At 63.3% G+C, this 25,063-nt stretch overlaps 1 protein-coding gene across 1 annotated transcript; it reads right to left on the bottom strand.

The window, feature by feature from the left end:
- Nucleotides 1-407: 407 nt before the first annotated feature.
- PIK3C2B (phosphatidylinositol-4-phosphate 3-kinase catalytic subunit type 2 beta) lies at nucleotides 408-21,630 on the bottom strand. The gene is made up of 32 exons (XM_054176427.1): nucleotides 20,681-21,630; nucleotides 18,528-18,628; nucleotides 18,244-18,398; nucleotides 18,001-18,121; nucleotides 13,514-13,625; nucleotides 13,323-13,402; nucleotides 13,177-13,240; nucleotides 12,087-12,233; nucleotides 11,509-11,542; nucleotides 10,968-11,163; nucleotides 9,451-9,573; nucleotides 8,461-8,628; nucleotides 8,179-8,290; nucleotides 7,950-8,092; nucleotides 6,965-7,153; nucleotides 6,499-6,592; nucleotides 6,180-6,274; nucleotides 5,916-6,096; nucleotides 5,266-5,373; nucleotides 5,084-5,176; nucleotides 4,832-4,961; nucleotides 4,415-4,551; nucleotides 4,149-4,318; nucleotides 2,843-2,999; nucleotides 2,631-2,740; nucleotides 2,304-2,505; nucleotides 2,081-2,205; nucleotides 1,890-2,007; nucleotides 1,658-1,739; nucleotides 1,448-1,554; nucleotides 1,234-1,362; nucleotides 408-720 (listed from the first exon to the last, which is right to left on the bottom strand). The coding sequence occupies exons 1-32, from the start codon at nucleotides 21,575-21,577 to the stop codon at nucleotides 532-534; spliced, it is 4,869 nt and encodes a 1,622-aa protein (XP_054032402.1). The 5' UTR covers nucleotides 21,578-21,630; the 3' UTR covers nucleotides 408-531.
- Between the last annotated feature and the right edge of the window lie 3,433 nt (nucleotides 21,631-25,063).

A 25,063-nucleotide genomic window follows, 5' to 3' on the forward strand; every position in this document is an offset into this window, starting at 1 on the left:
GCAGACGAGGAGGTGATGTCCTGCAGGGCACGGTGGGGGGGTGAGAAAGGTGACCCCCGACGGCCTCCTCCCCGCGGCACCGAGGGGCTCGGCCACGCGGGACGGGCGCCGCGCGCAGCCCTGCCGCCGCCGCCGCCGCGCTCCTTTGGGAGCGACTCCCCCAGCTCCAGGCGAGGCAGCTCCTGGCTGGAGGTGTCCCCGGTGTGGGGGAAGCTCCGCGGGCACAGCACCCCCGGGGAAGCCCCGCGGCGCCTGCCCTGCCCCCTCCTCTCCGCCCCGCTGCCCGGCCGCACGCTACTCGGTATTAGAAAACGTTAAAGTACAGATATCCCAAAGGAAGGAAAAAACCAACCCAACCCTGACGCGCCCCACGGCCCTCCCTGCCCCTCCCTCCCCAGGTTGCTCCCTTGACACAAGGTAAACTTAACAAAGAAGATGCCCGCAGCAGTGCCCGGTCCCTACGGGCACGCCCCTGGGCAGGCAGAGCCGTGGCAGCAGCGCTGGGAGTCCCCAGCCGGGGGGGGTGAGACCTCAGAGGGTGCCGTGGCCGCGGGATCCCAGAGCAAACCAGCCCATCTTCTCCTGTGCCAGGTCGAGGTCCCGCAGGCGGATGCCAACCTCCCCCAGGAGGATGTTCTCCCAGAAGCCTTCCTCGCTCAGCACGCTCAGGCGCAGCTCCCGCTGCTGCAGGTCCCCCCTGGGGATCCCATCGTAGACCAGCTGCGGGGCACCAGTGGGGCAGACCCTCAGACACAGACCCCCCCGGCTCACCCATCCCCATCTCCATTCTATGCTATTCCATTCCATCCCAGTCCCAGTCCCTGTCCATATCCCATCCCTGCTTTTATCCCATCTCCATCCCATCCCAGTCCTCATCCACATCCCATTCCCATCCCCATCCCCATCCCCATTTCCATCCCATCCCAGTCCTCGTCCACATCCCATCTCCATCCCCATCCCCATCTCCATCCCATCCCAGTCCTCGTCCACATCCCATTCCCATCCCCATCCCCATCTCCATCCCAGTCCTTGTCCACATCTCATCCCCATCCCCATCCCCATCTCCATCCCCATCCCCATTTCCATCCCATCCCAGTCCTTGTCCACATCCCATCCCCATCTCCATCTTCGTCTCCATCCCCATCTCCATCCCATCCCAGTCCTTGTCCACATCCCATCTCCATCCCCATCCCCACCCCCACCCCCACCCCCACCTCCACCCCACCCCGGTACCATCTCATTGTAGGTAGGGTTGCAGGTTTTTCGAGCCACTTTGGTTTTCCTCTTGGTTGTCTTTTGGGGGTCAGGCAGCAGATAGGTCTTGACGTAGGGGTCAGGGTCGTTGCCATCCTGCAGCGGTGGCTGTGGGGTAAAAGTGGGGTGCCCTCCATGAGCCTAGTGGCAGGGAGGACCCCAAGCCTGCTGCCCACAGCTGCTGTGCACCTACCAGCCCCCGGATGTGCATCACCATGATGAAGAGCTTGTTGTTCTTGTAGGAGATGGAGAGCTTCACCTCCCCACCGACCTTCCCAAGGGGCCGAGCCCACGTGGCGTCTGGAGAGGAGCATGGGAGGCACATGGGTGGGACAGGAGCCCCCCCCACCACTGCCCTGCGTGGTGCCAGCCTGCTGCTGGCACTGCCACCAGCCTCCCTTACCTGCTGGCTTTGGGGTTGGGTTGGTGCCAGCTGCCTTCTCGTCCCGAGGCAGGGGGTGGAAGAAGGTATAGATGAGGTCACACTGCGGGGCGAGGAGGCGATGTTAGCGGTGGTGGTGGTGACTGTCCCCCACCAGACTTCCATCCCACCTCACCAGTGCACCCTGGCACCATCCCCCCCTTTTGGCAGCCCCCCTCCCCCTCCGTGGGACCCTCCCAGCCCATTTCCACACCTCTGCCACCTCGGGGGCGGCGTGGATGAGGTGCCAGATGTAGGCGTTCAGCTCCTCCTTGCGCCGCTCGGCCACGGCTTCGCCCCGCGACCGCCCGATGACGAACCTGCTGGGGAAGCTGTGGGGACAGAGCCGCTCAGCAAAGCCCGGGGAGGGGGCAGTGGGGAGCCCCGGGGGGCCTGCAGGGGTACCTGGGCAGCAGCGAGGAGGGGAAGAGGAGGCGCAGCTTGTTGTGCAGCTCCTGGAACTCCTCGAAGGTGCGCTGCACGAAGGTGACCTCAGCCGGGCTCTCCCGCTGCACCTTCACCACGTAGGTCTGCAGAGGGAGGGGATGGGGACAGGGCATGGGCGCCTGGAGCCGCTGGGGCGAAGCACAGGGGCAGCCAAGCGGTCCCTCCGGCCGTCCCCACTCACGTAGCCCTTGCTGGGGTTGAAGACCCTCTCGTGGCGGCAGAGGAAGACGTCGCGGATCCGGCCGCACGTCTTGATGGTGTGGGTGCGGGGGGCGAAGGAGAGGGTGGGGCGGGCATCTGAGCCCGTGAACTTCATCTGTGCCAGGTTGTGGATGAAGAAGTTGAGCTTGGTGGCCACGCTGCCCAGGCTGGACTCGATCAACCTGCAACGGGGCCACCCCGGGCTCAGCGTGGAGCAGCACACCCACGTGCCCAGCCGGAGCCGCTGCCTCCGGCCAAAGGCTGCCTTCCGTCCTCTCCTGCCCTGCCACCCACTCGTGCCCCCTACCTGGTGAAGTAGGTGGTGGCATCAGCATCGGAGTCCTGTGGCCTCAGGGCGTCGTAGACGTACTTGAGGTCCTCCAGGTCAGACAGCTCAGGGATGCCACAGGACAGCATCTGGGAGGCGAGGCAGGAGGTGAGGGTGGGCGGGGGGGGGGGCAGGGGGACCCTGGGGGATAGGGGCAGGGGGGGAGAGGTGTGGGCAGTGCCAGCGCTCACCAGCCCCAGCAGGTTGAGGAAGAGGTGGGTGTGCTTGCGGATCAGGTTGTAGGCCTGGCAGCAGAGGTCAACGAAGTCGTGGAAGCGGCTGGAGGGTTTGTCCCCCCCGTTGATGACGTAGGCCATGTCCGAGGTGAAGACGAAGGGTGCCCGGTCCCTGCGCCGGGGCACAGAGAGTGAGCACAGCCCAGGGCTCACCTCCAGAGGATGTGGCTCTGGGCACCAGAGGATGTGGCTCTGAGCACCAGAGGATGTGGCTCTGAGCACCAGAGGATGGGGTTCTGTGCACCAGAGGATGTGGCTCTGAGCACCAGAGGATGGGGTTCTGAGCACCAGAGGATGTGGCTCTGAGCACCAGAGGATGGGGTTCTGAGCACCAGAGGATGTGGCTCTGAGCACCAGAGGATGGGGTTCTGAGCACCAGAGGATGTGGCTCTGAGCACCAGAGGATGGGGTTCTGAGCACCAGAGGATGTGGCTCTGAGCACCAGAGGATGGGGTTCTGAGCACCAGAGGATGTGGCTCTGAGCACCAGAGGATGGGGCTCTGTGCACCAGAGGATGTGGCTCTGAGCACCAGAGGATGGGGTTCTGTGCACCAGAGGATGGGGTTCTGAGCACCAGAGGATGTGGCTCTGAGCACCAGAGGATGGGGTTCTGAGCACCAGAGGATGTGGCTCTGAGCACCAGAGGATGGGGTTCTGTGCACCAGAGGATGGGGTTCTGAGCACCAGAGGATGTGGCTCTGAGCACCAGAGGATGGGGTTCTGAGCACCAGAGGATGTGGCTCTGAGCACCAGAGGATGGGGTTCTGTGCACCAGAGGATGGGGCTCTGGGCACCAGAGGATGGGGCTCTGAGCACCAGAGGATGTGGCTCTGGGCACCAGAGGATGGGGCTCTGAGCACCAGAGGATGGGGCTTCAACCCCCCTGCCAGAGCAGGGTCACAGAATCTATCACAGGTCACACAGGCAGAAGTTCTTCACTATGAGGGTGGTGGAACACTGGAACTGGTTGCCCAGGGAGGTGGCTGAGGTCCCTTCCCTCACTGAGGTAAGACTCAACGAGGCCCTGGGCAACCTGATGTAGCTGGGGATGTCCCTGCTGGCTGGGGGCAGGTTGGACTGGATGAGCTTTGGAGGTGCCTTCCAGCCTGGACCATTCTATGATCCCTGGAGGTCCCTTCCAGCCCCTACCACCCTGTGAGCCTGCGTGTGACAGGGGACATCACCCTGCGACATCGAGGTGAGCTCCAAAGGTGGAGGAGGCCAAGCAAGGGGGCAAGGGGATGCTGGAGGTGCTCTTCACCTCTTGATGTTGCCAAACATCTGTGCATGGCCCAGGAACCTGCCAAAGTCGATGTGGAACATGTGGCCAGTGGTCTTCAGCATGATGTTGTCGTTGTGCCGGTCACAGATCCCCAGCACGTAGGTGGCCACGCAGCAGCCGGCGCAGGAGTAGATGAAGTTCTCCACGGCCTGAGAAGAGGGAGGGAAGGAGAGACCAGCTGTGCAGAGAGGCTGGACATGCTGGGGGGAGATGAGGAGAGGAGACCTGGCCAGGCTCTTCCTCACCTTCTCGTACTCATCCTCCTCGGGGTTGTGCTTCTGCAGCCAGTCAGCCAGGGGCCGGTCCTTGAAGGACCCTGTCACGCCGTGCTCCACCTGGATCTTCCGCAGGGTCTCGGCGTTGGGGATCATCTCCACCATGCCTGGCAGGAGGAACGGCAAGGTGAGACCCACCCATGCCACCCATCCCACCCATGCCACCCAGGGGGGACACCGAGACCCCAGCCCCACCGCCAAGCGGCAGCCTGCAGAGCCACCTTCCTGCGGAGGGCTTGGTGGGACCGGACCCGAAGGTGGAATCTCAGCTCCCCACAGCAGCTCCTCCTCTAGCAGAGCCCCCAGGACCTCCCGCGCCGTCCCCAGCCCACGAGCGAGGTGCCCCGGGGCGCGGTGCCGCCGGGGGGCCCCCGGGGGCCGGCTCACCTCGGCCGCGGCCGGTGGAGAAGCAGCGGAAGATGACCATGCGCATGTCCAGCCCCTCCTGCACCCAGATCTTGTTCATGATGCGAATCATCTGCAGGGTCAGCATGTCCTGACGCAGGTCGTCGCCGCACTGCCGCCAGGGGAAGAGCCATCAGAGCCCAGGGCGAGCCTGGGGCGGAGCCAGCCCCGGGGAGGGGCTGCGGGGCTGCCGCGGGGGTCCGGGCGCGGCCGGCAGGCCGAGGCTGGGCTCACCTTGAAGATGACTCTGATGTTCTCACCCAGGGGGTCGACGTTCTGGAAGGAGAGCTTGAGGGGCACGGCGTTGGAGTTGAAATAGGAGCAGTCCTGCCACGGGGAGGAGAGGCGCAGCCCGGTCAGGGCCAGCTGGGTGCGGGCAGAGGGCCGTCCCCAACACCCCCAGCCCTGGCACTCACCCTGGGCACGATGCCCTTCACCAGCAGGCTGGGGCTGAGCGGCAGCCGGCACGAGCCATGGGCCTTGAAGAACTGCTTGACGTCCTCCAGCCCCTCACGGAGGATGCCCTGTGGGGTGGGCATGGGGTGGGGTAGGCAAGGCAGAGGATGGGCATGGGAGAGGGTAGGCATGGGGGGGAGGCAAAAGAGGGGATTGACATAGGACAAGGTGGGGATGGGATGGACATAGGATGAATTGGGCATGGGATGGGGTGGGCATGGGATGAGGTAGTATAGGAGGGGTTGGGCATGGGATGGGTGGGCATAGGACAAGGTGGGGATGGGATGGACATAGGATGAATTGGGCATGGGATGGGGTGGGCATGGGCCAGGGTGGGCATGGGATGGTGTTGACATAGAGCAAGGTGTGGGTGGGATGGGATGGACATAGGATGAGTTGGGCATGGGATGGGGTGGGCATGGGATGAGGTAGTATAGGAGGGGGTGGGCATAGGAGGGGTTGGCATGGGCCAGAGTGGGCATGGGATGGGGTTGACATAGGGCAAGGTGTGGGTGGGATGGGATGGACATAGGATGAATTGGGCATGGGATGAGGGCCCGAGACACAGCCCAGCCCCTCCTGCTCCCCGCCCCCCCACCCTGGCACCCACCTGGCGCGCGGAGGGCGCAGCGTCCCGCACCTGCTGTGCCAGCCTGGCCAGGGTGCTGACCAGCAGGCACTGGCGGTCGAACTCCTCCCGCAGGCCCTTGCCACAGCAGCAGAGCAGCGCTGCCAGCAGGTACTGGTACCGGATGCTGAACTGGGAGTCCTTGAGGCCATCCTTCAGCAGCCTGCTCCGGGCAGGGGCACCAGGCAGGGTTAGGAGAGCTCTGGGCGAGCCTCCCTCCCGCGCTGCTGACCCCCTTCAACCCACCAGAAGAAGTAGTGAGTGACCTTCAGGTCACAGATGGCTCTCTTCATCAGGAAGCGCACCAGAGGGCTGTCCAGGTAGCACTCGTACTTCAGGGCCTGGGGAGGGGGCATTTAGGGGGCACAGCAGGACTGGCATGAGCCCCATGTCACATCTCGGCCCTGGCATGCGCCCCCGTGCCACAGCCCAGCCAAGTCCTGGCAGGTACCCCACAGCCACACCTCAGCCTTGGCATGCACCTCATGCCAGTCCTTCTGTGTGCTCCATGCCGTATCCCAGTCCTGCTATGCACCCCATGCCACCTCCCAGTGCCACCACACACCTGGACCAGCTGGGGCAGGTAGTCCAGCAGCTCGGTGTCAGAGATGGAGTCAATCCACTGCACTGCTGTCCTCCTCACCTCCTGGTCTGGGAACCTGGGGACAGCACCAGCACCATGGGGACAGCACCTTCAGCTTCCCCAGTGCCAGAGCATGCCACCCTCATGGCACCTTCAGTGCCAGAGTGTCCAATCCCTCCCCATGGCACCTGCTGTGCCAGAGTGTTCATCCCCATGGCACCTTCAGTGCCAGAGTGTGCAGTCCCTCCCCATGGCACCTGCTGTGCCAGAGTGTTCATCCCCATGGCACCTTCAGTGCCAGAGTGTGCAGTCCCTCCCCATGGCACCTGCTGTGCCAGAGTGTTCATCCCCATGGCATCTGCAGTGCCAGATCATGCCATCCCCATGGCACCTGCAGTGCCAGAGTGTGCATCCCCACGGCACCCACAGCCTGCCACCCACAGCTTACGTGGCATGCAGGAGCCCCAGGGCATCTTGGTGGCTCATGTAGGTCCACTGGCTGAGCAGGGCATAGATGTCTGGCAGGCAGGCCCAGTCCCAGCTGGGGGCACTGGCCAGCAGCATGGGCAGGGCGCCAGGCGCCGCGTGGCAGTGGCATCGCTTCTCCCACAGCCGCCTGCGGTCAGCATCCGTCAGCCTGGGGGGGGAGAGGGCACACGAGGGGCATGGCTCAGCGTTGGGGCAAGGGAGGGCATGGCCTGGATGGGGTGAGGCTCACAGGTGCCACCTCTCTGCCCCCACCCTGCAGGGCACACTGATAAACCCCCTCCGAGCCCTCCCTGCTGCCCCCCATGGCATTGCCCCGGTGAAGAGGGAGCCGATGGGGGGCAGGATCCTGCTGGCCTGACCCCAAGCCCAGCAGAAAGGTTTGTGTGGTCCTGCAGGATGCTGGGGGCTGCCCCCAACCCCATCCCCTCCCTGCACCCCGACCCCAGGGCACAGCCAGGACCCAGGCTGCTAGGAGCACTCTCCCCATCCCCACCCTGCGCCCCAAGAGAGAGCCAGGACCCCAGCAACCTGAGCTGTCCCCTGGCTGTCCCCCTGCCCAGAGACCCCTCCCCTGGCCAGGCACTTCAGGCATGCTTGGAAGGAGAGTCAGCACCTCCTGCACAGCAGATCCTGGCACAGCTGCTGACACTTGATCCTCCCATTTATAGCCAGCACCGGAGGACTGCAGCCAGCTTGGCCATGCCAGGCCGGACAGGGGGCTGGGCAGCTCTCCCTGCTGGGGGCAGCAGGGCTGGAGAGACCCTCCACAGAGCAGGGAGGACAGCAAACAGGCAGCAGCTCTGCCAAGCACCAGGCTCCAACCTCATCCCCAGCAGCCAGGGGCAGGCTCAGGCCCTCAGATACCTGCTGTGCATGCCAGGGCAGTGCTGGGGGTCTACCAGCAGGATGCCCCTGGCATGCCAGCCCCCAGCTGGGTCCCTTACCAGTAGAGTGACTTCTTCTGCATGGCCTCCCGCAGCCTGCTCTGATCCTCCTCCCCCAGGCTGCTGAAGTCGTACTTGGGGCTGAACTCGGCGGGGGGGGGGCTGGTGAACTTCACCTCGAAGGCAGAGGTGGGGAAGTCGATCTGGGGTAGAAGCAGAGGGTGGGTGTGGGGCGCGGCCGGGGCTCGGGGCTGTGCCCCCCGGAGCGCCCCCAGGCGCCGGGCCGTACCTGCAGGATGACGCTGTCGGGCTGGTTGAAGTTGGGGGCGCTGGACCTGGCTCTGGAGTTGTCCTGGGTCGCTGGCCACAAGCCCAGCAGCTTTCGCCCGCAGGTCAGGACCCTGCAGGAGAAGCAGGGCTGAGAGCCTGGCGCCGGGCTCTGCTCTGCCAGGGCGGGAGGGTGGCGCCGCCGCGGACCACCCCCCCCCCCGCCCCCGGTGCCACGACCCTCCCGGCCCCCCCCAGGGATGCCAGCACAGGCCCTTGCCTGGCCCGAGGCGGTGGCACCTACTGCCTGAAGTTGAAGAGGGGGGTGGTGACCCAGCCCAGGGCCTCGGGCACCCTCCGCTGCTTGTTGGCGTCGGAGGAGCTGCCCGGGGGCGGCACCGGCACGGCCAAGAGGGTGACGCTGAGCAGGGTCTCCCGGGGCAGTCGGTTCACCTGCACAGGGAAGCAGATCCTGCAAGAGAGCAGCCGGGGCTGAGCTGTGCCAGGCGTGGGCACTGCCAGCGCCCCGTGGCACCGGCCAGCCCCTCGCCCGGGGATGCTGGGAGAGCCCAGCCCAGCAGTCGCCCTTGCCGCTGGCACTGGGGGTGCCAGGTGCCCCCCCAGCGTGGCACACAGGTCCCACATCGTGGGGAGCCACCCCGTGAGGGGTGGGCAGGTTTGGGGGCAGCCAGCTGCTCCTGTGCCCTGCTTCTCTCCTGGCACCAGGGAGCCCAGGCAGGTGACACCCACCCCCCGCCCACCCCCACCACACACTGACCTGGGAGGGGCTGCGTGGGACCCCGGGGCTGAGGCTCCTCTCCTATGCTCCCGGGGAGCCCAGGCTGGCAGCTACATCCCTGCCATGGGTGGGGGGTTGCCCCCACACCTCCGGTGCCCGCCGTCCCGCTGGCTGCTCGGTGCCTGTCCTTGGGGGGCACCGGCGCCTTCTAAAATTATCCTGTGCCTGAAACTCTGCCTGCCCCCCCCCCCCCCTCCCCTGGCAGTGCCAGGCGTGGCCAGGGCTGGGCACAGCCTCCCTGCCTGCTCCCAGGGCTATTTTTGGAGCAGTTCCCCTGCCCTGGGTGCAAGAGACGCAGGTCCTGGGCGGGCAGGGCTGGCACCGGCACCAGTGCTATTCCCGGGGGGGTGAGGCAAGAGCTTCCAGCACCCAAAACCCAGGGAGAGGCCTGGAGAGGAGCTGCTGCAGCAGGGGAGAAGGAGGAGGAGGAAGGCAGCGTGGCTGAGTGTGGCACCAGGACCCCCTGCCCACCCTCCAGCCAGGGCACTGCCTTACTGCTGGTCCCAGATGATGAGGTGGAAGAGGTATTTGTAGACGTTGGCCTTCCTGGTGAGGAGGGGGCTGCACAGCTCCTTCCCACCGTGGCTGAGGGAGCAGGAGAGGTAGAAGTCTTCATAGCTGCAAGGGGAGCAAAGGGAGCCGTGGGCTGTGGGGAGGGGGGTGGCTTTGCCTGGCACCCAGCTGGGGGTTTCACCCTGCCCCGGTGAAGTGAGGAGGGTGAAGGTTCTGCTCCTCCCCCGCGAGGGTCCTGCCGCCGATCCAAGCCTGCAGGCTGAGCTTGGGAAAGGAGCTGCTGCTGGGAGGGGGTTGGGGGGGACACACGCAGGGAGCCGGGAGCCCCCATCACCATATGGCACCGTGCATACCGTCACACGGGGGGCTGGGGGGGCCCTGCCATGTGGCAGGTGCCGAGCGACAATCCGGGGAGGGCTGGGGGGCGCCGGAGGTCAGGGGATGCTGGCATTTCCCAGGCTACCCCCTTTGTTCCGAGCCAGTCACCAGGGGGAATACATTAAGGGCAGGACAAAGGCGAGGGGTCCCCGGCGGGGCGGCTGCTGCCGGCGCCGCTGCCTCCTACACCCTCCCCGCGGTGGGCTCCCACCGCCCGCCCGGACCCCCCCCCGCGGGGCCAAACGCGGTACGGGCACCGCGGCGTGGAACAAAGGAGCGCAAGGCTGCTGCTGTGGGGCGAGGGCGGCCCGGCCCTGCTGCACCGGGGCCATCTGTCACATCCCTGGGGCTGTGGAGAGCTCTGCAGCCACGCTGCAGCCCCCGGGGATGCCCGGGCTTGGGATGGGAGAGCTTGGGAAGGGTCTGTCCCAGCCCCATCCACCATCAGCCGGCTGCAAGCAGCCCTCATTGCCTGCGAGGACCACCACCCCCCCAGGCAGGGGATCACAGGATCAGAGGCTGGTCTGGGTGGGGAGGGACCTGCAAAGTTCATCCAGCGCAGGGATGCAGTCAGCAGGGACAGCTGCACCTAGGGCAGGATGCTCACAGCCCCAACCAACCTGACCTGCAGTGGTGCCCTGCAGGAGGCTGGGGGTGGCTCAGCTCTTATGATCTCCACATCTGCTGAATGGTTTAGGTTGGAAGGGACCTCAGAGATCATCTACTCCAACCCCCCTGACATGGGCAGGGACATCTTCCACTAGCCCAGGATGCTCCAGGCCTCATCCAACCTGGACTTGAACACCCCCAGGCAGGAGGCAGCCACAGCCTCCCTGGGCAGCCTGTGCCAGAGTCTCTTCAGTCTCTTCTTCCTCAGCTCCACTCTAACCCTGCTCTGCCTCAGCTTCAACCCATTCCCCCTTGGCCTGTCTCCAGCCACCCTCTGCAGCCTTCCTGCAGGACCCCTTCAGGTCCTGGCAGGCAGCTCTGAGGTCCCCCTGGAGCCTTCTCCTCCCGGACAGGGACGCACTGCTCGGCCACCCGGGCTGGGGACATCTTTGCTCTGTGGGGCGCAGGATGGGCAGGCAGAGGCTGAGCAGGGGGCAGGCAGCTGCCCTTACCTGGCAGCCCAGGTGATGGGGATGCGGTGGGTGGCGTAGACGGTGAAGGAGAGGGGGCAGGGCAGCAGCCGAGCCTCCTGCACCGCCCCCTGCTCCCGGCTGCCCGGCACCGCCGGCTGGAAGTCCGCGTTGAAGGTGCTGCAGTAGAGCTCCACCAGGTTGAGGATGGCAGCTGTCAGGCTCTCCACGATCCTCTCTGAAGGGGCAGGGGGGACAGAGGGGAGCTGGGGGGGCTGCTGCCCTCCACTGCCCCTCATCAAGGTTGCTCCGGGCTGGGCTTGGGATGCGGGAGGGACCCCCCCGGGGCTGGGTTGTGGCTGTGCCCTGGGGCACTGTGGGTGAGAGGGAGAGTGCCAGCTTCTGGGTTTGGCTGAGTTCAAGAGGAGAAACGAGAGCCTCCCTGCAGACAACCCCTGCTTGAACCAGAAGGGTTTCAAACTCTTTTTGTTTTTGGCCTTCAGGATCGAGAGGGGAGGGAGCTGAAGATGAAAAGCACCCAGAACTTGAGCCCAGAAGGGGAGGAGGAGGAGAACAGCAATACCTCGATTTTCCCTCTTGGCCAGAACATTTGGATCCTGTTGAGGGGAAAAAGGAAAAAAACAACCAAAAAACCCCTCAACCACAAACCAACAAAACCTCAAAACCCAGGAGGAGGCACAAAAGCAACACCAGGACCAGCCCCACGCTGCTGGCAGCCAGGCCAAGGCTGCTTTACATAACCAGCCTGGGTCCCTCAGCTGCTGGAGCTGCTGCCTGCTCCCAGCTCTTGAGGAATTTTCCACGTGGTTCAACAGCAGCAAGGAGGGAAGGAAGTCCAATGTGGAACTGTGCTTCCCCTCTGCACCTCCTGGCCAAGCTCCCCCTGCCCCAGCCCTGCAGCCTGCAGCAAGCAGCCTCCTCCCCATCCCCATCCCCATCCCATCCCCATCCCCATCCCCATCCCCATCCCCATCCCCATCCCATTCCCATCCCATCCCCACCCCATCCCCACCCCATCCCCATCCCATCCCCATCCCATTCCCATTCCCATCCCCATCCCCATCCCCATCCCCATCCCCATCCCCATCCCCATCCCATCCCCATCCCATCCCCATCCCCATCCCCATCCCCATCCCCTACCTTCTGGATCTTGGGCTGCATGCGGGACGGGCAGGGAGGCATCTGGTTGAGGGCTGCTGTGATCTCCTGGGACTCCACAGCAGCCAGGGCGTTGCAGATGGCCATGACCGACTGGATCACCCTTTCTGCCTTCAGGGGGAAGTCTCCCTGCAGGGCAGAGCAAGGAGGCTGACACAAAGGGCTGCCTGGGCAGCCAAAGGGGGCAGAGGCTGCTCCCCACAGGCCACACAACATGCACAGGGTCTCGGTTTCCTCTGCTGCCATGGCCCTGCCCCTTCTCTGGTGCCCCAGGGCAAGAGATCTTAGAACCAATGCTCAGCAAGAGCCTGGTGAGGAGCAGCCCCAGAGAGGATCTGAGGATGGGAGGGCAAGAGGCTCAGGCTGGGCTTCTGTCAGTGGCACCCAGCAACAGGACAAGGGGCAAAGGGCACAAACTGGAGCCCAGGAGGTTCCACCTGGACAGGAGGAGGAACTTCTGTGGTGTGAGGCTGCTGGAGGCCTGGAGCAGGCTGCCCAGAGAGGTTGTGGAGTCTCCTTCTGTGGAGAGATTCCAAACTTCCCCTGGCCACTGTGCTCCAGGGCTGTGGGTGCCCTGCTGGAGCAGGGGGCTTGGACTGGATGATCTCCAGAGGTCCCTTCCAACCCACACCACGCTGGGACTCTGTCACCATAGAATGCACCAACCCCAGCCCTTAGCAGCAGATGCCTTGAGATGGCCAAGGAGCATCTGCAGGCCCTGGGCTGCCTGGTGCTGGGGCATGCTCCAGAGCAAGGGTCTCAGCTGGAGCTGTCACCCCTGGGTGAGAGGAGGAATGAGGACCTTCCCTTCCTGGGGATGGCCATGAGTTGTGGATAAGGAGCCTCAGATGAGCAACAGCTTCATAAAATCCCAGACTGGTTTGGTTTTGAAGGGACCTTTCAAGGTGATCAAACCCCTTGCAGTGAGCAGGGGCAGCTCTTCAGCTGCAGCTTCAGCTGCTGAGCTCTTCAGCTGGGGCAGCTTGCTCAGGGCCCCATCCAAAGGAGAAAGAGTCAGCAGCACAGGAGGCAAGGCGACCCCAAACCCACAGCCTTCAGCCCTGCTGCTCACCTCAGCTGCCAGGAAAGCATCCACCTCGTTGTGGAAGGTGTCAAAGAGGAGACTCAGGGCCTGCCTGGGGGACAGAGAGGCAGAGCTCAGCCCTGGCCAGGTGGGCACCTGGCAGCTGGGGCCAAGCCCTGCTGTGCCCTCTCTACCTGCTGATGGTCTGCTTGATTGGTCTCTCCTGCAGGTGGATGTAGTGGTTGAGGGTCGAAGGGCTCTGGTCATCATTTGCCTGGAGATGGGAGAGATGCTGTGCCTCAGCTCAGCCACACAGGGGTGCTCCTGCAGCAGGGGGATGATGTGGGCACCCCCCAGCGCTGCCCCCCACCAGCTGGGCACCCACCGTGCGGGCCAGGTCGCTGCGCACCACCTTCCTCTTCATCAGCTGCAGCCGGATGTCGATGTCGAACTTCCTGCAGTGCTGGATGTACTCATGGCTGCCCAGAGCGTGCTTGCTGCAGGGACACAGGCCCAGAGCTGAGCCCACAGCCCTGCCCCAGCCCATCAGGTGCCCCAGAGCTCAGCCCGGGGTGCCCCAGCCCAGCGGCCAAGCCCCGAGCGCCTCGCCCGCCAGGGGACGTTCGTGGCACCAGGTCAGGTGTGCAAGGAAACCCAAGGAATGGTGCAAGGGAAGCCAAGGAGTGGTGCAAGGAAACCCCAAAGAATGGTGCAAGGAAACCCCAAAGAATAAACCATTGTTGTCCCTCCTTCCCCTGCATCCTCCAGCAGAGCTGTGCCCAGCCCAAGCGGCGCGACGGAGCCAGGAGTGGCTGTGGAGCACCCAGCCCTGCCAGGGCCTGCCCGGCACAGCAGGGACCTGAGGATGCTCCAGGTCACAGCAAGAGCAGAGAGCCCTGGAGCAGGGGCTGGCAGCCTGCTCTCACCATGCCCACCAGCATGGGAAGCCCCCTCAGAGGGGGACCTGCAGCACTTGTCCTCCAGAGCCACTTTCTTTGCCAGCTGCGGGGCCTGGCAGAGCCATGGGCATGGTGCCCTGGGGGTGCAGAAGGCTCTGGGCAGGACGTGGCAGCAGGATGGGGGGTGGGGAAGGCACCCTCAGGAGGCTGCAGGGGATGGGGACACGGAGCCCAGTTGGTGTGGGGTCAGCAGTGACTCGTCCTGCCCCATGGCCTGGATGGGGAGGAGGCGGTGGGGACCCATCCTGCACACCCCTGCCTGGTCCTGCCCCTCCGAAGCAAGCAGGCAGCCAGAGGCAGCAGCTGAGGCTGGCTTGCAGAGCTCAAGGGCTTGGCCTGCTCCACAGGGAGGGGTTTGGCACTTCCAGCACCTCCTCAGCCACGGGAAGCAGCAGAGAGAAAAGAGGGGTGACAAAAGGGCTTTATGTCCCAGGGCTCTCTCAGAGGGCCTTTGAGGGCCCTGGGAGATGCAGCTCCTGGGAAACCACTTTGCTGGGGACCATCCTGCTCCATTCCCAGGGTGCTGCTCCCAGCCAAGGGGTGAGGAGGTTCACCCCCTGGGAAGTGCTCTCTCAGCTGCACTGAGCCAGCCAGGGATGCACAGGGATGCTGGCAGCCCAAAGCCCCCAGCAGGAGAGCTGTGCTGGGTGGGGACACCGCTGGCCCCAGGGGGCTGGCTGTCAGCAGGCACACGTGTGCACACGTGGACACACATGCAGGCATGGGCACACACGTGGACAGGCAGGCACAGGCAGGCACACACATGAGCACACATTGTACATACATGACCATACATGCAAGTGCATACACACACGTGAGCATGCATGCACAGACACACATGCACATACATGAGCATGCATGCACACACATGAGCATGCATGCACACAGACACACACACACATACATGAGCATGCATGCACACACATGAGCATGCATGCACACAGACACATATGCACACACATGAGCATGCATGCACACAGACACACATGCACATACACGAGCATGCATGCACACACATGAGCATGCATGCACACAGACACACACGCACATACATGAGCATGCATGCACACACATGAGCATGCATGCACACAGACACATATGCACACACATGAGCATGCATGCACACAGACACACATGCACACACATGAGCATGCATGCACACACATGAGCATGCATGCACACAGACACACATGCACACACATGAGCATGCATGCACACACATGAGCATGCATGCACACAGACACACACGCACATACATGAGCATGCATGCACACACATGAGCATGCATGCACACAGACACACATGCACATACACAAGCATGCATGCACACAGACACATGCACACAGACACACATGCACATACATGAGCATGCATGCACACACATGAGCATGCATGCACACAGACACACACGCACATACATGAGCATGCATGCACACACATGAGCATGCATGCACACAGACACGCATGCACATACATGAACACCCACATGCATGCACACCCATGCATATGAATGCACACACATGCACACAGCATGCACACACATGTGCAAACATGAGCACACACATGTGCACACATGAGCACACACACATGCACACACGTGCCCTGGGGCACCTGGCAGCTCTGCCCCACTGGCACCAACCCCTTGCCAGGCAGCCAGCAGCGGGGCCTGAGCTGTGCCTGGGAGCTGGGCTGGCTCTGCCAGGCTGAGCAGTTCCCAGCTGCCCCTTTAGAGCCCAAACTGGCAGCTCCTGGAGGCGATGGCAAAGCTCCTGGAGGCGATGGCAAAGCTCCTGGAGGCGATGGCAAAGCTCCTGCAGCCTCCCCGAGGCAGGGCCAGCCCAGGGCAGGGCTCCAGCAGCAGGAGCTGGAGCTGGCTGCTCCGAGCTGCCAGGAAGGACAGCGTCTGCCTGCCCATGTGTGGCTGCTGCATCTCTCCCTGCCTGGAGCTCTCCCGAGCTGGCAGACCCCAAAATCCCGATGGGAACCTCCAGGAAAGGTAGGGAGGGAGCTGAGCAGGACTCTGCTGCCATCAGGCATCCCTGGCTCTGCAGCCAGAGGAGCTCACCACAGCCCTGATGCCCCTGTGGCCTCCACACCTGCTCCCCCTCAACACTTGGCATCAGAATTATCTGGGTTGGAAGAGACCTCCAGGGTCAGAGCCCAGCCAGGGATGCACAGAAGCTGCAAGGCAGGAGGGGTCAGGGCTGGGCTTCTGGAGATGGATGGGGAGAGGTGCAGGGACCACAGAATCGTTGGGGTTGGAAGAGACCTTTGAGACCATCCAGTCTGACCCCAACCCAGCACTGCCAGGGCACCTCTGAACCATGGCCCCCAGCACCACATCTCCACAGCCTGGAAACCCCTCCAGGGATGGGGACTCCACCACTGCCCTGGGCAGCCTGGGCAGCACTTCTGGGGCAGAAATTGTTCCTCACGTCCAACCTGAACCTCTCCTGGTGCAACCTGAGGCCATTCCTTACCCTGTCTCTAGCCAATCCCTATTCCACCTTCTCCTGCAGCTTCCCCAGGAGGCTGGGAGCAGCTGGGCTCTGGCTCTGCTCTCAGGGACACGACTGTTACTGTTAACACTCCTCCAAAGAGCTTTTTTGGCAGCCCCCTGGCTTCCAGGCTCTCCTCCAGGCACATGGGGCTGAGCAGGAGGAACACTCTGCTGCCAGGAAAGAAGCTCCCAACATGGTGCTTCTGGCCAGAGCGTGGCTGTGGCTCAGGGGCCAGGAAATGCAGTGGAGAAGCTCCTGCTGTGCACACTGGGATCAGTCCCAACAGTCCATCATGCCAGGATCATACAATCCCAGCTCGGTGTGGGCTGGAAGGGACCTCTGGAGAGCATCAGTCCAAGCCCCCTGCTCCAGCAGGGCACCCACAGCCCTGGAGCACAATGGCCAGGGGAAGTTTGGAATCTCTCCACAGAAGGAGACTCCACAACCTCTCTGGGCAGCCTGCTCCAGGCCTCCAGCAGCCTCACAGCAGAGAAGTTTCTCTTTAAGCTCAAGTGAAACCTCCTGGGTTCCAGTCTACAAACTGCTGCCCCTTGTCCTGTCCCTGGGCACCATTGACAAGAGCCCAGCCCCAGCCTCTTGCCCTCCACCCTTTAGCTTCCTCTGAGCATTGCTCAGCTCCCCTCTGGGGCTGCTCCTCCAGGCTCTCACCCTCAGGGCTCTCAGCCTTTGCTCCTCACAGAGCTGCTCCAGTCCCAGCCATCCATCACAGCCAGCTGGAGCCATGCATGGGCTGAGCCCTGCTGAGCAGATGAGCCCTGGGGGGAGCTGAGTTGTGTGTCATAGAATCATAGAATCAGTCAGGGTTGGAAGGGACCCCAAGGATCAGCCAGTTCCAACCCCCCTGCCATGGGCAGGGACACCCCACACTAGATCAGCCTGGCCAGAGCCTCATCCAGCCTGGGCTTAAACACCTCCAGGGCTGGGGCCTCAACCACCTCCCTGGACAACCCATTGCAGGGCTTCACCACTCTCATGGGGAAGAACTTCCTCCTCACCTCCAGCCTGAATCTCCCCACCTCCAGCTCCATTCCATTCCCCCTAGTCCTAGCACTCCCTGAGAGCCTGAGCAGTCCCTCCCCAGCCTTCTTGGAGCCCCCTTCAGATCCTGGAAGACCACAATGAGGTCACCTCAGAGCCTTCTCTTCTCCAGCCTGAACAGCCCCAACTCCTTCAGTCTGTCCTCACAGCAGAGCAGCTCCAGCCCTCTGCTCATCCTCCTGGCCCTGCTCTGGACACCTTCCAGCACCTCCAGATCCCTCTTGCGATAGGGGCTCCAGAGCTGGAGGCAGTACTGCAGGTGGGGTCTCCCCAGAGCTGAGCAGAGGGGGAGAATCCCCTCCCTGGCCCTGCTGGTGTGTGTCCCCCTGCCCCAGCCCCAGCACACCGCTCACCTCTGCAGGAACTCCTCCAAACCACAGATCTTGAGCACGAAGTCTTCGACGTCGACGGCGCGCAGCTCGTCGTGGGTGTAGCACAGCGCCTGGTAGATGAGCAGGTCCACGGTGGAGGAGCCTGCAGGGGGGAGAAGCAGCACTGTGGCCTCCAGGGGGGGTGGGCTCCACGCCGAGGCTTTACCCAGGGCTGGCTGGAGCCTGGCATCCCCACCCCCGCCGCTGCCAGCGCAGGGCACTTACAGTCGCAGGTGAAGGTGAGAGGCTCCCGCAGGCTGTCACACACCACTGTCACCTTCAGGCTGACCCCGTGGCCCAGCTGCTCAGGGCTGAGGTTGACAGAGCTCCACACCAAGCCAGTGAGGGAGTAGTCCTTGGTGCTGTAGCCGGACCGCAGCCTGCAGAGGCAGGGGTGGCTCAGGGGTGCTGCCTTGCTTCGGGGTTTGTGCCACACACCCCCCCCATAAAAACCCACCAGGTTTGGGGCATTCTCTAGTGGGATGCTCCAGCCCTGGCCAGGTACTCACACATCCAGCATGTGGCAGAAGGCAGCCACCTCCTCGTCCCTCTCCTCGGAGACTTCGAAGAGCTCATAGCCGTTGGTGAAGGAGTGCGGCCTGGGAGCAGCCTGGGGAGCAGAGCATCAGCACAACACCCAGCTCCAGCACATCACCCAGCTCCAGGACACCACCCAGCTCCAGGACACCACCCAGCTCCAGGACAACACCTAGCTCCAGGACAACACCCAGCCAGCTCCAGGACACCACCCAGCTCCAGCACAACACCCAGCTCCAGCACAACACCCAGCCAGCTCCAGCACAACACCCAGCTCCAGCACACCACCCAGCTCCAGGACACCACCCAGCTCCAGCACAACACCCAGCTCCAGCACATCACCCAGCTCCAGCACATCACCCAGCTCCAGGACACCACCCAGCTCCAGGACACCACCCAGCTCCAGCACATCACCTAGCTCCAGGACATCACCCAGCCAGCTCCAGCACACCACCCAACTCCAGCACACCACCCACCCAGCACAGCACCCACCCAGCAGGGGCTTTGTCAGCCTCTGGAAATCAACCTCTCCCTTCAGAGAATCATTAAGGTTGGAAAAGCCCTCTGGGATCATCAGGTCCAACCCTCAGCCCAGCACCACCATGGCCACCAAAGCCTGTCCCCAGGTGCCATGGACACAAACACCTGCAGGGCTGGGGACTCCACCACCTCCCTGGGCAGCTTGTGCCAACACCTGACCACTCTTCTCCTGCTATCCAACCTAAACTCCCATCCTGACTTTTCCAGCCAGTCCCAGCCTGGGGCAGAGCTTCACTCCCAGTGCAGGTTGCATCTCTGAATGCAGGGCAATGCATTCCAGCACTCAGCAATCACAGCCAGGGAATGGGTTGGGTTGGGTTGGGTTGGAGATGTCCAAAGGTCATCCAGTCCACTCCCTCTGCAGTCAGGAGGGACACCCCCAGCCAGCTCAGGTTGCTCAGAGCTCCATCAAGCCTGATCTTGAATGTCTCAAGGGATGGGACCTCCACCACCCTTAAGGCCCCTTCCAAGCCAAACCATTCCATGCTCCATCCATCCCAGCACCTTCCCCAGGGCTGCACGGGGAGCCAAGGTCTTGCTGGCCATTTCCAGCCTGCTTCCAACCCCTCCAGGGGGCAGATTCCCCAGGGGGATGAGGGATGGGCAGGGATGGGAGTGGGGCCATCGCAGGAGGGGCAGGGACGGTCCCCACGCCACCAGCAGCAGAGCCCTGCCCGTGCCCAGCCCCGCGGGCAGGCGGCACCACCACCGTGCCAGGCTCCCCCCAACACGTGGGGGTCCCCGGGGCCTCCGGGGCCCTTTGGCAGTGAACAATGGTCCCACTGTCAGAGCAATTAACCCAGCCAGCAGCTCCTGGGAGGCAGAGAAAGGCAGAGACGCTAAAGACGATTTTCATGCCCCTTTACAATCCCTTCCTGGCACCGAGGAAGCCCAGAGCGGCTCCTCGCAGCCCCCAGGGGGGATCCCTCCCTCCCCGGGGAGGGGGCACCCCGCAGGGAAGGAGATTCCTCCCATTACTTGTCCCATCCTCCTCCAAAGAGAATCACTGAGGGTGGAAAAGACCTTTAGGGTCATCGAGTGCAGCCACTAACCCTCCTGTACCAAGCCCACCACTCAGCCCTGTCCCCAGGCACCACATGTGGCCATTTTTTTCCCCCTCAGAACTGGGACTTGTTGCCTGGAGCATTTTAAAGAGACCACCCCTGGAGGTGTTTCAAAGCCAGGGAGATGTGGTGCTGAGGGCCAAGGGTTAGCCCCAGCCTCGGTGGGACAGGATGAGCTTAAAAGGCTTTGCCAAGCGAAACAGTTCTGTGGCTTTTAAACACCTCCGGGGGGTGAGGACTCGGCCACCCCCCTGGGCAGCCTGCTCCAGCCTCTCAGAACCCTTTCAGCGAGGGAGCTGCTTCTGGTGTCCAACCTAAACCTCCCCCGGTGCAGCTTGAGATCCTTTTCTCTCCTCCTGCCGCTTGCTCCTTAGGGAGAAGAGGCCAACCCCCAGCTGCCTCCAGCCTCCTTCCAGCGCCAGAAGGTCTCCCCGCAGCCTCCTTGGCAGGCTGAGCACCCCCAGCTCCCTCAGCTGCTCCTCCCCAGCCCCCTCCCCAGCTTTGCTGCCCTCTCCTCTCACCGGGTCGACGGAGATCCTGCGGTTCTTGTTGGGGGCCTGATTCTTGCGGCCGCCGAAGCGGGAGGCGTAGGTGCGGGGGGGCACCTGGGGGGGCATGGTCTTGCTCCGTGCCACCGGCTTGCCGCTCGACTCCTTCTCAAAGATGCTCCTGCCCTCCTTCCAGCCCCGGGAGGCCTCCCTCAGCACCTGGGACTCGTAGGTGGACTTGAGGTTGAGGCAGGTGATGGCGTCGGCGATGCCGTAGGGATCCTCCTCGGAGATGCGGCGCCCGAGCAGCTTGCCCTGAGCCCGCTCCTGGGCTGCTGAGAACATGTTGATGTCCCTGGGCTGGGGTCCTTTGGAGGAGGGGGGGGATCCCTTCCCTGAGCGCCGGCTGCCCTCGGGAGAGCTCCACAGAGGGTGCCGGGGCGGCAGCGGGGGCGGCGAGAGCTTCTTCGGGGAGCCGCCTCCCCCGTCCCGGGGTGAGGAGGTGCCGTCGAGGGGCTCCTCCGGGAAGTCCCCTCCGGACCCCTCGAAGATGTACAGGTAGTCCCCGGCCAGGGGTCCCTTCAGCCAGGGCTGGGGGTCCGGCTGGGGCGGGCTGGGGCCGGGGGGGGGTGCGGGCGCGGAGGGGGCCTCGGGCAGCGGCGAGAGGTCGCAGCTGAGCGCGGGGTCGGAGCCGGAGAGGCCGCGGGAGGCTTTGATGGCGGCGCAGCCGTTGCGCCGGGCAGGGTCCTCCCAGGAGATGAGAGCCTGCTCCCCTCGCCGCTTGGCGCTGCTCTCCTCCTTGTCCTGCCGCAGGCGGGACAGGGCATCGTACTCCATCTGCAGGGCCTCCGCCAGCGCCAGCTCCTTCCGGCTGATGCCCACCGACTCCAGGGACTGCCAGCGCTCCCCACTGCCGCGCGTGGCGGACATCGCTCCGGGCGCCCCCAGCAGCTCTTCCTGCCGCGGGGGTCAGGAGCGCCGCATGCTGCACGCCGGGCACCTGCCGGGGGGCACAGGGCGGGGGTGAATCACAGAACCCATCACAGAATCACTGAGGAAAGACCTCAGAGATCATCGAGCCCAAGCTCTCACCCAACACCTCCCGACTAACTGAGCCATGGCTCCAAGGGCCACCTCCAATCCCCTCTTGAACGCCTCCAGGGATGGGGACTCCACCACCTCCCTGGGCAGCACATCCCAGTGGCCGATTACTCTTCCTGTGAGAAGGTCTTTGCTGAGGGAGTGGTCAGGCACTGGAAGAGGCTGCCCAGGGAGGTGGTGGAGTGGCCATCCCCTGGAGGTGCTCAGAAATTGCATGGCCGTGGCACCTGCGGGCAGGGCTTGGTGGCCATGGTGGTGTTGGGTTGATGGTTGGCCTTGATAGACTAGACTAGACTAGACTAGACTAGACCAGAACAGAACAAACCAGGCTGGAAGAGACCTTTGAGATCATCCAGTCCAACCTATCACCCAGCACCATCTAATCAACTAAACCCTGGCACCAAGCAGCCCACCCAGTCTCTTCCTAAACACCCCCAGGGATAGGGACTCCACCACCTCCCTGGGCAGCACATCCCAGTGGCCAATCTCTATGAAGAGCTTCTTCCTAACACCCAGCTTAAACCCCCCCTGGCACAGCTTGAGACCGTGTCCTCTTGTTCTGGTCTCAGAGGTCTGCTCCAGCCTTTGTGACTCTGTGGTGTTAGGGAACAATAATGCAGTGTTTGAAAGCCCTGTGGGTGCTGAGGGACATTGTGGTGGTGGCTCAGCAGCAGTGGTGAGGCTGTGACCTCGAGGCAAGTGGTTGGACTCCATGCTCTTGGAAGTCTCTGCCAGCCAGCACCCTCCTCCAGCGCACAGCACCCACTGGAGCAGCACCATTGTCACCAGGCTGGTCCCCACTGTCCCCTCCCAGTCCAGCTGTTGACTGTCACTCACAGCAGCTCTCTCAGACACATCCTCCCCCCCTCCATTCCATCCTGACCCTGGGACCAGATGGCTCCCAATTAGCCCAGGCCAGGCTTACTCCTGCTGCAAACACATTTCCTGCAAGCCAGGCAGCTTTCAGCCCCTCAGCAGCCCAGGTCCCAGCCCCTGCCAGCTTGGGCACCTCACTCCAGCAGCTCCTTTTTGCTTTCTAACTGGGGGGAAAAAACACCCAGAACAAGAGGGAAAAGAAGGCCTTGAGGAGTGGGAGGGCAGGCTGGAAACCTTCCCTGCCCCCAGCCCTCCGCTCCCTGCCCCCAGCCCTCCGCTCCCTGCCCCCAGCCCTGGGCTTTTCCTGGAAAAACAGAAATCCCAGAAGCTGGCAGCTCTGGGCTGCTGGAAGCTGAACAAAGAAAATGAGCTCTGAACCCAAAAGCAATAAAATCAAGACTGATTTGTGTGGCTGACAAAGCCACAAACCCCTTCTTGTCTCCAAGAGAAGCTGCTGCATCTTGCTGACGTTCGGAGCTGCTCCGCCCGGGGCTCCTGCCCCTGCCAGTGGGATGCAGCTGGGCCCACACGGGGACAGCACCTGGCAAACGTGGTCCTGCCTCCACCAGCAGCTGAGTGGGGACTGGTGGAGCAGCCAGGAGCTGGGGAAGGGGATAGGGATGGGGAAGGGGGTGGTGATGGGAAAGGGGATGGAGATAGGGAAGGAGAAGGGAATAGAATCATAGAATGGTTTGGGTTGGAAGGGACCTTAAAAACCATCTAGTTCCACTCCCCCCCTACCCTGCCACGAGATCACTGAGCAGTAAATCCAGCCCCAAAGCCTCTCCTGGACACTTCTTGCTCCTTTCAGTGTGATTTGAGAGCGTCTGCTGGTTGCAGCATGGTCCAGCTCCCAGTGTCAGCACCCTGCCTGCCAGCCTGGCCAGCATCTCCTGGGCTCTGCATGCCCTGGGGCACCCTCCTGGGGTGGGAAGGGAAGGAAAGGGAGGCTCAGGGTGAGGCTTTCACTCCTTGCTGGCAGACGCCAGAGAGTTTATCTCTGTAACCCCACAAGAGTTGGACCCACCCAGGAGCAGCCCAGCCCGAGGGCAGCCCTCAGGTCCTCCCTGCCGAGGGCTCAGGGGCTCTGTAACCCCCCTCAAACCCCCTCCACAACAACTGGTCCTGCTCTGTTGTGGCTCTTGGGGACAGTCCTTTGGCAAAGCTTTGGGGCAGAGGCTGCTTGAGCTCCCCAGAGGGCTGTCCCTGTCCCCACAGCCAGGGACGGGGAGGGACAATCCCAATCCTCATGCAAAGACCCCAGGAACCAGGGCAGGCTGGGGCAGGGAGGACGACTTGGGGGCGGGCTCAGCCCTGCCTGCGGCACCTGCTCAGTGCTGGGAGGGACGAGGGAAACCGAGCAGAAAATTATCCTCCGGGATCCCGTGGTGGAGAGAAGGCTGCAGCCAGCCCCAGCTCCCCCAGCCCGGGGATGGGAGCCTGGGGCAGCACTGCCACGGGTGGTGGGGGCTCACTCTGCATCCCCCACCTCCATCCACCCACCCACCCTTCCCTCCCTCCCTGCCTCCCTTCCCCCTCGCAGGCAGCTGTGTTGGGAGCAGCCAGAAACGTCCGAAGCATCTGGGAAGACATCAAACATCTGAGGGCCAGGAAGCAAAGCAAGCCCTGGAGGGGCACCTCCCTGGGGTGTGGGAGCTGGGGATGGAGGTTATGCCTATCAGGGGAGACAATTCACACCCATTTATAACCCGGGGGAGGGAGGAGCAGCCGTGAGGAGGATAAAGCAGCAGCCTTCACCTCTGGGGCTGTGGGGTCCAGCCATCCATCCTGCTGCTCCTGCTGAACAGGGAGAGATGCTGCATTCCCAGCTTCTGGAGCAGCCCCTGCCCAGCCAGGAGGATGGAGGGAAGGAGGGAAGGAAGGAGGGAGGGAAAGAGGGATGGAGGGATGAATGGATGGAGGGGGGGGGGGGAGTGATGCAGGGATGGATGAAGGGATGGATGGAGGCACAGAGGGAGAAAGAGAGAAAGAGGAAGGGAGGGAGGGATGGAGAGAGGGAGGGAGGGAAGTAGGAAGGACCTGGAGCTGATTCCAGCCCCACAACCAGAGTCCCTGCACTGGGTGCCAGCCCCACTTCAGCCCTCAGAAGCCACCCCCTCCCCAAGCTGGGCATGAAGGATGCAGCTCCTTCCCCACATCCCGAAGCTTCCCACGGCTGGGCCAGACCTGCAGCCCTCACCAGCAGCAATGTGGAGAGCTGCAGGATGCAGCCAGCTCAGAAAGTACAGGGGGGTTAAAATCCAACCAGGCAGTTGCTGTGCCCCACACAGAGAGCTGAGCAAACACCTGGAAGCAGCCTGTGCCACTCCCTTCCCACCTGTTGCCTTAACCCTGGAGGAGTTTCCTCCTCTCCAAGCTGATACATCTCCTATTAATAGCAGAACAAAGTCCAGCCCGGTCCAAGCTCTCTGGAGGAGG

Source organism: Dryobates pubescens, chromosome 35 (assembly GCF_014839835.1).
Source record: "Dryobates pubescens isolate bDryPub1 chromosome 35, bDryPub1.pri, whole genome shotgun sequence".
Classification (NCBI taxonomy): domain Eukaryota; kingdom Metazoa; phylum Chordata; class Aves; order Piciformes; family Picidae; genus Dryobates; species Dryobates pubescens.

What these genes read in the sequence shown, in the direction of transcription:
- PIK3C2B (XM_054176427.1), bottom strand. Translation starts at nt 21,577, where the DNA reads ATGTCCGCCACGCGCGGCAGTGGGGAGCGCTGGCAGTCCCTGGAGTCG. An exon ending in GGCCAAGAGGGAAAATCGAG is followed by an intron (nt 11,164 to 11,508) that starts GTATTGCTGTTC and finishes CTGCCCCTTCAG; the next exon opens with AGAGGATCGTGGAGAGCCTG. An exon ending in ACATCAGAGTCATCTTCAAG is followed by an intron (nt 4,962 to 5,083) that starts GTGAGCCCAGCC and finishes CCCTGGCGGCAG; the next exon opens with TGCGGCGACGACCTGCGTCA.